Genomic DNA, 17,327 nt, shown 5'->3' on the forward strand with positions numbered 1-17,327 from the left:
TCGGGAAGCTTCACCCAGAAAGGGAAAAGAGCTCCCCGCAAGCAGAGGAGCCTCGCAGTCGGGGCTCCTACCCGGCAAGCCCCCGCTTGGCTGGACAGGTGGAAAGGCGAAGCACCGAGGAAACAGCTCATTAAAAGTTCCGACAGGGCTAGAGCGGCCTGTCTAGTCTTGCACATCAAGCCTACTGCGGTGAAGCTAGAACACGTTTTACTCTGTATAAACAGTGGATCGACCGTTGCATGAAGCACAGCGTGGCTCGCCTGAGCCACCTTGCCAGTTACCCCAACACGTACCTGGCTAGCGTGTCGTTCTGTGAGCGTTGGCACCTGTGGTATCCCCTTGTGTATAAAAGGAGGACCAAGGCCATCGAGCAAAGTGTTCGAAACTTACTTGGTTCGATTCTCTCTTAGTTCAACATTCTAGTAGTCTACTCTCTCGAAGAGGCATAGCTGTAAGATAGGCAGAGTCCTGAGGCTCTTACCAGTCCAAGTAGCTAGCCTGGGAGCTACCCCCAACAACTTGTATGCACAGTTAAACCAGTGGAATCCAAACACAAAAACGAGGGTATTACACCTCCGGGTGGCCCGAACCTGGGTAAATCAACTGTCTCACACCTCGTGTGTTTGGCCACGCTGGCGATCATTAGAGCGATCCCCACTGCCCACCACCGAACTACAAAAAGGGGTTGTCCAGCATCCCCGGTGCCGGAGTTCCGTGCTCCGACACGGGGGCTCGAGGTTGGAGAACTCGTCTTGCATCGGATACAAGGAACGAAGGCCAGGAACAAGTTGACTCCAAACTGGGAGGGCCCCTTCTGGGTAGTGCAAGTGACCAGACTGGAATATTGAGCACATGCACAGGTTCTACCCGTGAAGTGGCGGTGCTCTGCCCACAGGTGATACTGCTGCATCGTGCCTCTTGAAGCTAGTGTAGCCGGGCGAGGCCTGTTTGTAAACCGCTAGTGAAATGTGAATAAAGATAAGTGTTTCCTTAACTCGATGTTATCTTGTCACTAAGTATCTGCTTCTGTCTCCTGCTCTAGGTGCACAGAATTGTCTCCTCATTCTTGGCTGTGAGCAAGGGGCTGTCGGAACCCCGATAACCAAGCTTTTTGTCAGACCACCTAGAACGAAGCCATACCTTTGCCGGGCCAGCCCGTAACGTGTATCGTGCTGGCAAAGCACATTTGGAAAGTAAAGTATGCTCACATCCAAGTTTGAGTTCGACGCTTCTGTGCCCGGGGGCTGGGAGGCAGGAGGTTGTCTATTGTATGTCGTGTGCCTATCTCTTGATAGTATGTTGTTTTTCGTGCATTTCAAAATTTTATCATTGTGCGCCTTGGTCGCCGCGAGCATCTAACGTGCAGGCAAAAAACCGTTCAGACACACTGTGGTGCCCGTGGTGCTCCCACGGATTGTGTCACCTTGTGAGCAAGTTGCATATGTATGGCGATCGTTTCGAGGCTTGTTGCAGGAAAGGGCAGTGCGGGTCCCCACGTGTGCCTTGGTGGATGGACATGCACGGAGGCAAGATGCGTCGCTGCGGTTATATAAAGGCCGTGGTGAGCGCGGTTCTATCCAAGTGCAAGAAGAACGAAGGCGAGGGATGCTCCAAAGATGTGGTGGTGAGTGCATGCCTTGGTGTGACACCAGGGGTGCTCTCCCCACCGCGCCCTTGCTGTATCCCTCACACGGGTGCCCGAGTGCGAGGATTTCACACTCAACAAAACAGATCTAAGTACCTCGCTCAGAGTTCTTGGTTTTCTCTCCATAGCGTTTGCTTGCTGGGATGGGCTCAGTTCTTTGTTTAGCCATTGTGTAGAAAGGACGCCTGGGGGGGGGGGAGTACACTCCCCATGTGGGTTTCGCGGATCCGTCCCAGAACGCATGCTTGGGAGTAGTTAACCCGCAAGTGGATTGGCTCGCCACTGCTGCTCGGCCCAGGTTGGCACTACGGGTTCGTCCCGGGTCCTTGGTCTGGCTGAGTAAGTGATGGGCGAGTTCCTGGCAACACAAGGCATGACACACAAAAATTGAGTAACCTGCCCGGCAAGCCAGTTATAAACATAGTAGTCGAACTTGACTAAGAGAAGAAGTTCTTAAATAGCAAATGAGGTCACGAACTAATAAGCGAAATTACAATTGTTTAAAAAGGCGCTACGTGCCACTCGCAGCAAAAGTAGAATGAAAACAAGAACACAAAGCAGGAGGGGCATCGAGGGCACGCGATTCTCCTGCGTCCTCCTCCTCGTCCACAACGCCCTTGACAGCCTCGCTGTGGGTCTGTGCTTCATCCTCGTCCGACCAGGCATCGAAGACGGACTCGAAGGGGAAGTCAGGGTGCGTGAGGTGGACTCGAGGAAGGATCTGTCCAGCAACCTGTTGGGCATGAATGCCCACTTGCCGGCCACCAAAGGCTCGGATGCAGTCGCCGAGCCCACGCAGTCGTCCAGTGAAGTCGGCGGAGAAGGTGGTGAAGCTGCTGAAGTCAGCTCCGTTGAACAACGTCGTCGGGGTGTTGAACTCCCACAGCGCCTCTGTCGCCGAGTCCGCCAGCATCTTCAGCCCGGCCGACTCCTTCTGCTCCTGAGTAACCGGTTCGGTGAATTTTAGCCAAGCCAGCTCAGCCTCGAACTTGTGGCCGCGGCACTCGTCCTTCAGCTTGCCGATCTTGGACACCTTCTCCTGGTTGTACTCGTCGATCTGCTGAACTTCTGACCGCGCCCTGGTCAGCTCGCCCTGGAGGGAGGAGTTGGCTTCCTAGGCAGCTTTGAGTTGCCCCTCGAGGCTTCTGCAGCTCATTCTCCCGCTGTGCAGAGGCTTCTGCTGCTGCCTCCGCAGCCATTTCCCGCTCCTCGATTTCCCAGCGTAGCCGTTGGATCTCCATGGAGTAGCCAGTGAGCAGGTTCTTCTTCTCCTTGAGCCACTCCTGGAAGGTATCCAACGCCGCCATGTGCTCGTCTTCAGCCTTGGCGTGCGTTGATTCCAGCAGCTCGAGTGCCCGATGGTGCTCTGGCTGCTGCTCCCGCAGCTGGCGCTGGAGTTCGGCTTCTGGGACCGAGGGCTCGGTGACCGCAGCCTGAGTTTGCTGGGCCCACTGGACCACCTCCCAGAGCTGCTGCAGCTCCAAGCGCTGCTCCTCTGCTTCTTTCCGCACAGCGTCCAGCTCTGCCAAGACGAGGGCTTGGTGATGCTGCGCGTCGTTGTAGAGGTTGACGAATGCCAGCTGTTGCCGCTGGATGGAGTCGATCACTTGGTGGCCTTGCTAGAAGACGCTAGGATCCTAGGAGATTGGGTTCCATGCGCGCCCGGCGATTGCACCGCCCTGAAGCTAGAGGCGGCCCCGGCAAAGGTTGAGGCTCCTGTCGCGACCGTCTGTGACCTCCTCGATACCCGGCGACACCGCTCGCAGCTCTCTGGACTCCTCGGTTCCTGGCCCGCTCACAGGGTCAGGCTGGGGGCTCTGTGGCTTGTACTGGCCGCATCTTCCTGTCGCGTCGGGCTGCAGCGTGCCTTCACCAGCTACCTCGGGTTGTGCTGTTTGTTTAGCGCTTCCCAGGGCATCGCCGGCTCCCCCACCATATCCTCACCCCCTCCGGTGGAGTCACGTGAAGGTGCTTTGCAGGTGCAGCGTCCCTGCGGAGGGCTCCGGCCTTAGAGCTGGAGTCAGCCGCGCGCTCCACTACAACCTCGGGTGCAAATGCAGTTCCCGCATGCACTGTAAAACAGAGTTTGTATATTAGACAGCAGGCGAAGGGCGAGTACCTTTGCTGGGCTCCCTCCCCTTCCGTATGCGGTGATCCTTCACCCACACCAGGTCCCGTTGCTGGGGTCCCCTGGCAACTACGTCGGCCCCTGCAAGTGTCATGACATGCGCAGGAAATCAGAAAGGTTACCAAGTTAATTGTACCCACAGGGTATGTGGGTGCGGGGGTTACCTGATCCCGGGCCTGTATCCTGTGGAGTGTGGACAGGAATGTCCACATCGCCGGTGGGCAGCCCCAGCCAAGAAACCATGCACGGCAACCAGCGCAAGCGGAGGAGATGCTAGTGGCATACCGGATTGCCCCCTCTTCACCGAAGACCTGTAGCATTACAAGTACGGAGGCGTGAGTTAGCAAAGAAAATGGAAGAACAAAAAACTTGAGAATTCGGTTGGAGGTGGGTTACCTTGGCGGGTTGAGCACAAGCACCCGATCAGCGAAGATGCCGCCTACTTGAGGACACTTCCCCACTCGTGGCGCCTGAGGCGCCGTCGACGCGATAGAGGCGGCTTCTGAAGCCCCTCTGCTGCCGGCAGATCCTTCCGCTCCCGCGTCTGGAGGTGGGGCTTGGGTGGACGAACCAGCCCCATGCTGGCTCGCCCCATGTGCCACCGCCAGCCTCAACAGAGGGACGTCGTCGTCGTCATCGTTGTCCTCCGCCTTGCCGCCTTCGACCTCCCGGTGTTTTTCGCCTCCGGAGGATTCGTCGGCACAATGGTGGGGATCGTCGCCGGCGTCGGCACCTTCCGTTCCCTCAGAGTCCCACTCCGAGTCGTCTTCCCCCTCACTCTCCGATGCTGGCTCCTTGCTAGTACGTGTCCTAGGTTGCGGGGGAGGACTGCCAGACAGCGGGTCTGACTCAATTCCCCACTCGTTGCAGAGTGGGTAGTTGAGCGCCCCAGGGTTTGGAACCCTGGCATGGAGCGCCACAGCTCCCGCCGGCACCTCCGTGAAGGGAGCGTCCTCACCGGTGATTCCCTTCACCCAGGTTCGGATCTCCAACGGCGTCAGTCCTTGGCGCTGCAGCCGGGTGTGGTCATCCGACTCGGTGTACAACCACGTTGGGCGTGAGCGCCGTTGTAGGGGCTCTATGCACCTCCCAATGTAGTTGCGTGCCACGTCCATATCCGAGAGGCCTGCTGATGAAGATGTGACTTTGACAATGTCCATATTGATGGACTTGTATCTAGGAAAGATTTCGAGTGTGTGTTGGCGAACTCGTCGGCTAACAAGGACACAGGGGACACGATTTACCCAGGTTCAGGGCCCTCAATGAGGTAATACCCCTCCGTCCTGCTTGTCGGACCTATATTGATGAGTCGATTACAATGGGGTGCCGCAGAATCTAGATGCATAGAGTTGATGAGTGCTTCTAGGCGACTTCTATCTAAGTTAGGGGCGTCCTCTTGGCTCCCCCTCCTGGTCCTTAATATATGCAGGAACTCAGGTCTAAGGTAGAGTCCAAGTCGGTTACAAGGAGGAGATACACTCTAATTAATCTTCCTTATCTTGAGTCGCAAGATTTGGCATGTAGACTCCTGGAGTCGTAATAGGCTTCCTTGTGGGTCCCCGGCTGGGTTGTACCGGGTATACTCGAGTCGAGCGCCATGATTTTGTCACAAATGGGGGCCAGCTCGGCGTCCCTAGCATCTCGGAACGTCCAGTCCCTAGAGCCCTCGGGTGGCGCGGTGCACTCCTGGTAGAACTCATCTGTGCGCATCCAGCACCAGTCCCGGCGCCATTCCGTGTCGATCTTCTTCTTCCCCAATTCGATGAACTCCGACCGCAGCTCATCGCGGAAGCGGAATTACCACCCTAGAGGACATCGGTGCCCCCTTCTCGGTCTGGGAGTAATAGTAGTGGCGGAACAGCGCCACCGATGGCATCACCCCTACGAATGCTTCGCAGAGGTGTTGGAAGACCGCCAATTTGAAAAAAGAGCTGGGGTGAAGCTGCGCAAGCTGGAGCCCATATAACTCCATGATTCCGTGAAGAAAAAAGGAGTGTGGCAGCACAAACCCGGCAAGGACGAAGTGTCCGAACACCCGGAAGTAGTGGTCGTCATGATCCGTGCAAAAGGGCAGGACCCGCGTCGGCCTGATCTTGTTGAGCCCAGTGGCGAGCGCCAGAGTCAACTTCTCCACGCCCTCGCCGTTGTAGCCAGGCCTGAAGAAGGCGAACTTGGCCCTCATCTCCCTCTCCTTCTCCGACAGCTCTTTCTTGCCGGACTTCTCGGCCTTGCTGTTGGCGGCGGCTTTGGAGCGCTTGGGAGCTTTCAACTGCATGGGGATGCGAGGAGAGAACTTGGCTAAGGCAAGATTGCAAGGAAAACTTGAAGAGGAAGCAGAGGGGGAACCGTAGGGGAGGCTTTGTGCAGCCGGCCCTGGGTTTTTATCGAGGGTTGGAAGGCTGCAACGTTCACCCCCACGATCTACAGTAAAGAGCCCTAAACTCGTGGGTGAGTCAAGACAGGGTGTGCGACGTGGCCTGAACTCTCCAGTTAACCGTGGGGAGTGGAGGCGCGAATCACACTCCTGACCGTTCTACCCACAAGGGTGGAACCGAGTTGGCGGCCTACGTGGCCGGGTCCCGGGCTCCCCTAGGACCAATGCGTCACGACCGAGGGCTACTGTCGCACCAGTGGACCACGGGGTCCCTATTGCTGCTAAGACGCCTGGGTCGCAACGACAATTCCCCGCAAGGAAAGCTACCCGGGCAGGCGCAGCCCGGGAAGCTTCACCCGGCAAGGGGGGATCGCGCTCCCCCGCAGCCAGGACAGCCCCTCAACTAGGGGCTCATCCCCGGCAAGCTCCCGCTTGGCTGGACAGGTGAAAAGGCGAAGCATAGTGAAGACAGGGCATTTAATGCTCCGGCAGAGCTAGGACTATAGGTCTAGTATTGCACAGCAAGCCTACGACGGTGAACCCAGAACACGTTTTCCCTCGGTAAACAGTAGGTCGATCGCTGCATGAAGCACAACCTGGCTCGCGAGCCACCTCACCTGTTCCCTCGACACGCACTTGGCTAACGTGTCGCGTGGTAAATATTGGCACCTGTGGTATCCCCTTGTGTATAACAGTAGGACCAATGCCACTGTTCAAAGGGTTCGGCTCCATTTGAGTTCAATAGGCTCGTAGAAGTACAAGTAGCTAGGCTCGGGAACCATCCCGGCAACTTGTAAGAACGCATAATTCCAAGGAATGCAGACACAAAGCAGGACTTGGGTTTTACACCTCCGGGTGGCCCGAACGTTGGTAAAATCCTCGGTGCCACACTTCGTGTTTTTGGTCACGCCGGCGATCGCCAGAGCGATCCCCACTGCCTACCACCGAACTATAAAAGGGGTGCCCGTCATCCCCGATCCGGAGTTTCGGGCTCCGACAATGGAGGAATCATATAACCTAGCCACAGCAAGAAACATAATCATAAGAGAACTACCCACAATCTTTTTAAGTGAATGAATGGATAATTTAAGACCTGCAGCTATGCTTACGAATCAGAGGATCAACAGTTGGGACAATCATGATACAGTAGTCTCAGTTTTTTAATTTACCTAATGGTGATACAAAGAGCTACAAACACCCTTTTTCTATCTACAACAGTAGTCATGGACAAACCATAGAATTCAGCCGCAACAACAAACACATTCATAAGAGGATTGCCACACAATTTTTTTAAATTCATCTACAAATGTCTACAGAGACCTTTAAATCAATTTCTTGATCCATGGAACATCGATAACCACGTAGACTGACAAATCATTAATTTTCCACCGTGTTAATAAAGACGAACACACCACCCTCTGAATAGCCAGTAGAATCGATTATTATTCACAATTACAGAGGGTCACAAAGTATTATTTTTCTATCCACGACAGTAGAGATGGAGGAACCATATAACCTAGCCGCAGCAAGAAACATAACCACAAGACAACCACACAATCTCCCGATGAAATACAACAATTGCAACAATCACGAAGAACAAAATGCAGCATGAAGCTCAGTTTTTTAATTTACCTAATCACGGTACATGGAGCCATAGACTACCCTTTCTCTACCTATGACAGTAATCATGGACAAATCATAGAATCCAGCCACAGCAACAAACATAATCATAGGAGGACTGCCACACATGGGGAGTAGAATACAGCACCAAGTCTTAGAAACACAATTTTCTAAATTCATTTATTAATGACTACAGAGACCGTTAAATCAATTTCTTTATCCATGGAACATCGATGACCACTCTGACAAATCATTAATTTTCCACCCGAGTTAACAAAGTCTAACATGCCACAGAGCCTAGACGCAGAAACAAACATAACTCATAAGACAATAAGACTAAAAACTCATATGTTTAGGACAACCGAGAATGCAAATTCATTTTTATCCATGGTATATCCATGACAATAGCGACTAAAAGTGACTACAACAACTAAAGATGCACTAAAAATAGAACTCTGCATGTGGAGACTAAGACGCAGCTGAAATATAATCATAGAATTACAACAGGGCTGTCTCTGGATGGTCAATAGAATCCAATGAACAAACATCTCTGAAAATCAACTAAATATACAACCATAGATTAGGAATGACAACGAAGTATCACTACTCAGGACCGTCGGCGACGACTGAAATTGCCAAAAAATTAAATAAAAAATTGGAGTGACGAGAGAGTGGACGACAAAGACAACCCAACCATTCGTACCGAACATCAGCAGCATCAGGTTCTAAACCCAGTGAGCTGCAACAAGCCTGTGGACAAAATGAACGATGGAATGAAGCAGCAGTCAACGAAACCGCAGAACAGATACCATCTCTATACGCCACCATAGACTAGTAGTTGTAGTCACAGACAACAAAACCGTAGACAGACTGTAAAACCGGACGGCCTACATAGTAGCATGCTCGTACGCTGCTGACAACCCAAGCAGGCCGCATCCCCAAAAAAAAACTCAGCCCGAGGCACATGGCCCTCGTCTAAAACTGGCAAACCGAGTTCCACACCAGCCAAGTTCGTGCCATCTTCTAGAACCTCACGTGTACAAAAAATAACTAAGGCCACAACGAGCAGCTACGTCTTGCAACAGAGGAATATACGAAGGCACAAGCACAAACATCATAACTAATTGGTAGCAGACACACGGCCACAAACAGGCTTCTATCGAGTACAACACCAAAAGACAAAAACCACACACACGCACAGGACCACATGACAAAGAAGCAGAAAGTAATTAGCAACGAGTACAATAATAACAAAGAAAACTTTTTTTTGCGAGAGATAACAAAGAAAACTTGATAGTACACAGTAAGCTTTATACCTTGAGCATGAACCCCCACCGAAGCAAATCCTGGAACACTCAGACCAGATAACCTTCCTACAGGCCAGGAATTGTTAATCCATGGCAAGGACGGACGCGGTGGCGCAACAGAGGAGAACCAAAGAGAAACCGCAGCAACGAACGGAGCAGAGGCGAAGAATAAGCGCAGACAAGGAAACCAGCAACCGACCGACCGACAAAGAAGGAAAAACTGGCGGAACAAACAGAGACAAGAACGTACCAAACAGATCCAGGCACCCGGTAGAGGCTGCAGCCAGAAGACACGAGCTTCACAACAACGATGACCTGCACAAACAAGGAAAATAGGACAGTAATTAGATGCAAAAGCCACAAAGGAAAGCAACATGCATGACTGAGAAACGAAGGCAGTAACCAGGAACGGCCACCGCACAAAGATCTCCGAGCCGGAGCCGGCGCGAAACCGCCACGCAGGCCCAACGAAGATCAAAGAACAACCACAATGAGCGGGGCAAGGGACGGGAGCCGGGGGAGGAAGGAGGATCAGGGTACCCGAACCGAACGACGGACCTGGTTTTTATAGGCCAAGCGAAGCACAATGTGGCCGTCGAATCAACACACGGCAGCAACAGTGGAGCCTGAGCACGCATGATGACATGGCTTCCGGCGATGGCATGGGCCGCCCGTGCCTGCACAGAAAAGAAATCGAGCAAATCGCCAAAACAGGAGAGAGGAACAGGGAAAGGGATAAGACCAGAAGCCCCAGCGGCAGCAACCCCCCTACCCCCGGTCGAAGAAACGCGCCCGCCCTCGGCGCCCAAGGCGGCACAGTGACGACATGGATACAGCGACCCTGTGCGACGGACGTCCTTCCCGAAGATGAGTGACGACACAGGGGCCATGAGCCACTCCGAGCAGGTAAGCCGAGCGTCCTTCTTCGCCGGCCAATGCAGAAGTCAAAGAAGTCGAAAAGTAGGAGGACGGCAAAGATAAGACGCGGAACAGCGCACCGCAGGGCAGCCGCGGAAGAACCGGAGGGGGAAGAGAGGGAGGAAAGACGCGGACCGCAATGGGGAAAAAGGCTAGCCCAACACAGCAACCCATACAGAGACTGACAACCATACCCCACACAACACGCAGGCCAGTGGCAGAGGGCCAGAGCCATGCGGGCAACGGCGGGATCGGAATACACGGAAGGAACTGGGGCTGCAGGTCAAACAGAGCCTCAACAGTACGCCAGATCGATCGCAGGACAGAGAAATCCCCCACCCAATTCTTACGCAACACCAATTCACCGACGCACGGGCCCCAACGGCAAAGGGATCCACGCGCAGAGAGAGAATGGCTCGCAGGCAAACCAAGAAAGGTAAAGGAAGGGAAGCCAAAGGAAAGTGTAACGACCGTAGAATTAATGAAGCTTGGTATATTTAATTAAGCTTGATTAATTCTACGTAAGACTAATTAAGGTTAAGCATGTTGCATTTATGCATTAATGAATTTGACTAAGAACTCAAATTTTTAATAAGGTGTCGTGAACACTAACTTTGTACCCTGTTAAAACAACCCACATAAATAATTATCAATGACCCAGAGAAATTTTGCACCATCTCAAATAATTAAAATATGAGTCCCTGCAAAATTGCAGGATTTTTGGAGTTGTTTCAGACCTTCAAACGAATTAAACAAAACTGGGACAGAAATGATTAAGGAAAGAAAAGAAATCTCCTCTATCCAACACCCCACTCCTGACCTATGGACTTTTGGCCCAGCCCTTGACCGAACCTTTTACCCTGTAGATCAACTCGTGGGCCCCGATTAGCACTGCAGCCCACCTCAGCAGCGTCCTCTTCTTCCTGTGTGCGTCGCCTCCTTGCACTGCTCCCTGTCCCATCGACCAACCCCGCACAGCGCCGCCCGTCCTCGTCCATGCCCCCTTGCCCCCGTCCGTCCTTGCCCTTCTTCCCGAGCTCCGACGGAAGTGCCGCCCATCGCCGATCCACGCGACCACGCCCTCCCGCGCCCCGCCGCCCTGCTCGGGGACCACCGCGCCGACCTCGTGAAGCCCCTGCCGCCGTCGCACCGAAGCCGCGCGTCCCGGAGCGCTCCCGCGTCGACCTCGTCTCCGACCGCCGCCGCCTCGCCGTCGCTGGCCTTCTCCTGTGCCGGATTCGCCCTGCCGCTGCCGCCAGCCGCCTCCCTGCGCTGGCGCACTAAGAGAGTTCCGCGAAGCACCCCGCCGTGCCCCGAGACGCTGGACCCACTGCCATCTTCCCCAAGTCCGGCGATCGTCGAACTCCGCCGCCATCGCGTCTTCCTCGCCGGTCCGCTTCTTCTCCTGCGCGTGCCGATCGACGACATTGAGCACCTCCCCGTGAGCGCGACCTTTTCCTCTTCCTCTTCCCCGCATAGCCACCGTAGCTAGGACCGCCGCCGCCGGCCGCCCATGCCGCTCCGCGTCGCACTGGCCGCGTCCAGAGCGCGTCGCGAACGGCATGGCCGTGAACCGAATGCCGCCAGCATTCCCTAGCCTCTGCTCCATCCTTGGTGGACCGCATCCGAGCCGGCCCATCTCGGCAGCCCACCCGAGCCAGCCCACAGTTCCCGGCCCACCTAAGAAAAGAAGAAATGGAAAAAGGAAAAACAAAAGGCCCTAAGCCCGCTACTGTGCTAGCAGGCCAAGCCCACTGGATCCCGAGTTCCCTCTCTCCTTTTATTATTACTGGCAAAAAGCCCGTGCGTTGCTACGGAAGAAAAAAATTGAAAAACATGTTAGCTTAAGTTTTCAAAAGTGGTGTCTTTTGCACGTAGCTACGTATTGAGAGCAACTCTAACAGTTACCAAAATTTCTGATCGAAAAAACGTTAATTCAGTCTACCGAAAACGTCTTTTCCGATATAATTTCATATTTTATAATTTTTAGCCCATACGAAAATTATGTTAGCCCCGACAAGATGCTGCTCTCCCTTCGCTCCATCACGCATCTCTGCGATGCCATGCCACATATATTGGGCTTGTTTCAACCATGATCTTTAAGGAAAATTAAGAATCCAACACATCATCGATTAGTCATATGATCAAGTCCAATCGGGTCAAAAAATAGATCCAGGAAAATGGTAAAACTAAAATTATATACGGAGGGGAATTAAATCAATGGAATTTTCAGAGCAGATCCATGTCCTAATTAAATTTTGAAAGCATGGTCTGCATGTACCATCAATTAGGCCAAGAGTTCAGCAAAAATAAAGAAAAAATAGAGAAAAGCGTCGGTAGTAGTAGCGCCAGAACGCCCGCTCAGGAGCAGCTAGTGCTGCGGCGTCGCTGGAGGAAGGCTCCCACGCTATCGACATGCCCATCTCCGCCATCGCGCATCGGCGCCGACGACCAGCTAAGGAGGCGCCGCGAAGGATCTTGACGACGCAGGCCAGACGGAGGCCGGACGAAGGAGCGGCACTGTTGTCTTCCCCATGCGGATCCTCGTCACTGGGATCTGGCCGTCAACAGGACGTGGGCGCTCCGCAACTGGCAGCGTGTCGTCCTACGCCGGCGAGGGGGTCCAGGCGCCGCGGGCAAGAGCATGGGCGGACCTACGTTAAACCGAAACGGAGTGATCGAGGGAGCACCGAGCACGAGACTCCCATGCACGGAAGCATCCCGTCCATCTGCAGCGCCTGTCGCCATCGGCCCTCGCAGGCTCGCCGCTGGCCTCCGGCGGTTGCCGTGGTCCCTCGAAGCCGCACGCCCTCGCTGGTCACTTGCCCTCCATCGTTGGCCGCACAGCCAAAGCCTGTCCTCAATCCCCAATTCCCCACCATCGCTGGTCACTTGCCCTTCATCGTCAGGCAATCCCCAATTGACAGGCTGAGCTTCCATATTCCATCTTTTCTTTTCATGATTCTTGATTTCTTAGCCTCTTCCATGCCCTGGTCTCATCAATTGATGTGTATGGTTGTCCTGAGTGTGTCAAATTGGATGATTAGGATTTTATGTTTCGGGTCCGCCCATGGGCGGGACGCGCAGGCAGCACAGCGCGGCGGCGATGCGCACGGGGGCGGGGCGGGCGGGCGGCCAGAGCCAGGCGGTGCGTCGGGGCGGGCGTTGCCGGCGTGGTGCATGCGGGCTCGTGTCGGCGGGGCGAGCGGCCAAAAAAGGCGGTGCGGCGGGGCAGCGCTAGGATCCTGCCGCTGCTTGGATCGTCTCGGAGGAGGAGGAGGCAGATCGTCTCGGATTTGTGAGGAGGATTTGGAACGGGATTTGTGAGGAGGGGCGGATCGGGCCGTGTGGGGAGGAGAGGGCGGGCGTGCGAGGGCCGCGTGGGAGTTGGGACGACGGACGTACGGCACCCACCCATCACCACCAACTCCAATTTAATAGATAGTAATAGATTATTAAGTTTCTGATGCCGGGTCCCACCTGTCAGTGCCTGTAGCTGGTTTTTAAATTCAAACATGGAAAACTCTATTTACAGAGAATCTGCCACTGGATTAAAATGTTAACAACTAATTGTAGAAAAATCCTAAAAATATGAAACCAGTGGCATTAGATAGATAGTTTTGTCTAGTTTATTTTGGTAAACTTTTTATGAAATGCTTAGTGTATTATTTCTTCACACTACTTCAAAATGTGAACTAAGTGTTTTGGAAACAGGAAAATGCTTAGTTAATTCCTAGAGAATTATCCAGAGCTTCAAAAATTGTTAAACCAACTTTGTTAAACTTGGTTTTGAGCCCCTGAACCAAATCCACTTCTTTTGGGAGTTTTGGGTTAGTATAATTATGTATGTGATTTATTGTGTGTTAATGCTTGTATAAATCCTAGTAAATGTTTTAATAATGGAAAAATATGAAACTTGGTTTGGAAACTCATACTAAGTGTGTTCCACTGATCAGTGCCATAATATGGTACTCTTATGTTCAAAAATACCAGGTATGATTTTTATAATATTAATAATGCATTTTCCGACTTGTAAAAGGTATAGAAACATTTTGATAATTCATAAACATGTAATTCCAGTGGCATTAGCTCACTTGATTATGATAATTTTCCAAAAGGGTTATATGCTGCTGCCATGTTTAGTAATATGCCTTTAGAAGCTTAATTACTTCTAGTAGCTAATTCTTGTTTAGTTAAATGTGAGAAAGTAAATAGGCACAACTTCCATGTATGGCTTGGGACAATCTCAATGCCATTAGACGTATGCATAGGTTGGTTTACTTGTGTGTTTTGGTTTTAGGGTTTCCAAAATATCCAAATGTCCTACCCGAAGAAAAATGGATTAACCCCCTCCTAAGCCGCGACTATTATACTTTAGGTGTCGATCAATGCTCTTAATATACACACACTGTATGTCATGTTTATTGTTTTGGCCATCGAGCCCGGTTGTATGATCTGCCTTGTTTGCTTGTGTGCCATGTCGATCGGAGTAGTTGACGACCAGCAGGACCCTCGACCCTGCGAGGAGTTCTTTTCACGTGGACCCTGTCGCTACCCTGCCACATTTTCAGGCAAGCGAGAAGACCCTTGATCGGGATGAATAAGTTTCTATTGATATGCCATGGTGGACGAATAGATACCGTCGTTGAGTAGTTTCCGGTGTAACACCATCGTTCGTGTTGACTGTTTTACTAGTATGCCATGGTGTATGATTCAGTTATCGTCATTCACGTTTACTGTTAGTTATTTTGGTCTTGATAATATTTCACTTGCGATCATCTGTATGCAATGTGTTTGGTGACGATCAGATCTCAGTGTCTAGGGTTAGGTCGGCGATGAGTCACCAGGGTAACGGAGGCGATACGATTTTGGAGCAATCGACTAGTGGACGTCAGGGCCAGCACGGAGGACCGTGGGGTCGGTAGCGTGCCACTAGTGCGATTGAGTTGATCAGTCTGGGGTAGATCGTTAGCAAAGGGCGAGCATTGCAGACGGTTCTGTCCGGAACAGGGTGACCCGGGTCTCTAGTGCGAAAGGCATCGTTGAGCGGCCCAACGGGGAAGGCTGTTCTCGCCAGAACAGGTTAGCGATGAGTCGACAGTGTGAGGGTCTAGGTCATAACAAATTGCAACTAAAATCAATCAGACGTGAGCGGGTACCGTTATTTGGTTCTTTATCCCGTTTAGGTCAGTTAAGGACCGAGATTTGTGCGACGTTGATCCAAGCCATGAGCATACAGCCTCATGGTACTGTATGGGCGGTATCCTGACCTAGTACTCTGACTTGTCTTAGCATGGAAGCCACATGCGTTTCAGTTGCCGTGTTTAGTTGCGGTGTTTATTTGGTTGGATCAGAAGATGGAGATTTGAGATCTGAGATTTGGAGTTGGATGAGGAGTCCGCAGGACAGGTACTAGCATGGCCTATAGCTGGCGAGCTGGGTCATGCAACCTTCGGGTCCGGATCCCACCTAGGTGCCTAGGGGGTGTGATTCGGGTGAGGCTCTTAGGGGTGGCTTTCCACAGTGGCAGATCTAGGTTTGTGAGCCAGGGTGGTCCAATGTACATTTTTTTTACCCCAATATATATTATAAGTAGTTATTTTTTACCCCAAATATATATTATAACCAGCTAATTTTTACCCCAAATATTCCGTAACTTCCGCCATGTTCCGTGACTTCCGTCTATTCGTGTTCCAGCAAAATCGGTGGTGTTCTATTAATCGATCGATTAGATTTTTTTTTGAGCGGAACGATCGATTAGATTAGACTGAGCCGGCCGAACCTAATGAGGAGATGGGCTAGTCCGCTGGTGGGCTGGTGGCAGCGGCCTGTTTTTTCTTTTTTCCTTGGGCTTAGAATATAGGGTGTAGTTATACATGGGCCGAATTGCCCAGGGTGGTGGACCACCCTAGCCACCCTATGGATCCGCCAGTGGCTTTCCATGTTAGGTCAAGTTGGGCGAAACAGTCTTGTCATAGTCCCTGGTAAACTCACTTTGGTGTGCGGCGAATCTGTGGCCACGGATGGCGCCCTGGGAACTATGTCGTGAGGGTAAAGTTGTACCTCCCTGCAGGGTTAAATCTATTCGAATAGCCGTGACCACGGTTATGGTCAAGCTTGGTTATATGCTCTTATTTAGGTATTCACCAAATGAGTGTCAGTCAATAGTCTTGGCAACTGGGTGTTGCGAGACTAGTCAAAGTTGAAGTTGGATCGGTGACTTGATGATGATGTGGATCTGAGATGGCATGAGTGGACTTGTGAGGTGACTTGTGAATCTATGTTGTTGTGCATGACAGCGGGACGTAGGGTTGACAGGAGGTCTACCTGCGGGAGCCGAGTTATACCTGAGCAGTTCGGTGATGATTACAATTGAAAACGCAAGAAACAAATAAAACTTGATTAGCAACAGTGTATGCTTAGAGATAGCCTATATTCCTGTTGTAGCAATGATTGTAGTAGAACCTGGGAGATGACCACTGTACTGTTGTAGGTGCTTACCGTAGATGTACTTCGACTAGAAGTACACCTATTTGACTCAAAACTCACCTTGTTCAAATCCCTTGTATTAACACGTGATGTTAATTAAGAACTTGAACAATAAAACTTGTAGGCATAAGTCTTGCTGAGTACCCTAAGTACTCACCCTTGCCCCATTGTTGTTCAGGAGAGTTGAATTGACGAGTTCTACGACGAAGAGGATCAGTAGACGTTCTACCCACGTCGGCCTTAGCCATGTGTGTGGTGTGTTTACTTAGGCGCCATGCTGAGTTTATTCAAGCCATCTTACGACAAGTTGTATCTTATTCCACTGCTACTTCTGATGTTCTCTTCGGTATGTATTGAAGCTTTGTATTGTAATAACCTTAATTCTGTTGCATTAAAGATTGTAATACTACTTCTGTATGTATGTTTGTGATGTGGTATCGTTTGGATATGTGTACGTACTTGCTTGTTCCTGGGAAAGTACGCGAGCATATCCCGGTCCTGAAATACTTATCTATAACAATTTATTAAATTGGAGTTGGTGACGATGGTACGGGCGTCGCGGTCGCGGTACGTCAAGTTGGAGAAATTACACCTGTGTGCCACCGCGCGTCCCACGCCCGTACGCGCCGTGACCCAAATCATTTTTCTTTATGGTTTTGCTATTGATAAGTCGTCCGTTTTGTAGTTAGAAATCAATCGATACTTAGCCAGTAGATCTTAATCCAACGATAGCCACGCCCTTTTCTTTATTCTTTTTTCTCGCTACTTCCTGGTATCCCTTTCCTCTTCGCTCCCTCGCTCTCGTCCCTCTCCGTGTGCTTCCTCGAATCCCATCCCTCCCACTCT

At 51.8% G+C, this 17,327-nt stretch overlaps 1 protein-coding gene across 5 annotated transcripts in view; it reads right to left on the reverse strand.

Annotated features, from left to right (window-relative positions):
• LOC106865572 overlaps positions 1 to 10,148 on the reverse strand; it is a 30,494-nt gene extending 20,346 nt beyond the window's left edge. For 3 of the 5 annotated variants that reach the window (XM_024455448.1, XM_024455449.1, XM_024455450.1), the window contains exons 1-5: positions 9,847 to 10,148; positions 9,633 to 9,751; positions 4,170 to 9,389; positions 3,938 to 4,084; positions 3,765 to 3,854 (exon numbers count right to left, since the gene is read on the reverse strand). In XM_024455448.1, the coding sequence (XP_024311216.1) occupies positions 3,765 to 3,854; positions 3,938 to 4,084; positions 4,170 to 4,933 (1,001 nt within the window). In that variant the 5' untranslated portion in view covers positions 4,934 to 9,389; positions 9,633 to 9,751; positions 9,847 to 10,148. Of the gene's footprint in view, positions 1 to 1,624; positions 2,004 to 3,764; positions 3,855 to 3,937; positions 4,085 to 4,169; positions 9,390 to 9,632; positions 9,752 to 9,846 lie in introns of those variants that run through there. The other 2 variants (XM_024455446.1, XM_024455447.1) reach the window with 2 other exon arrangements.
• Between the last annotated feature and the right edge of the window lie 7,179 nt (positions 10,149 to 17,327).

This window comes from Brachypodium distachyon, chromosome 5, assembly GCF_000005505.3.
Source record: "Brachypodium distachyon strain Bd21 chromosome 5, Brachypodium_distachyon_v3.0, whole genome shotgun sequence".
In the NCBI taxonomy this organism is placed as follows: Eukaryota; Viridiplantae; Streptophyta; class Magnoliopsida; order Poales; family Poaceae; genus Brachypodium; species Brachypodium distachyon.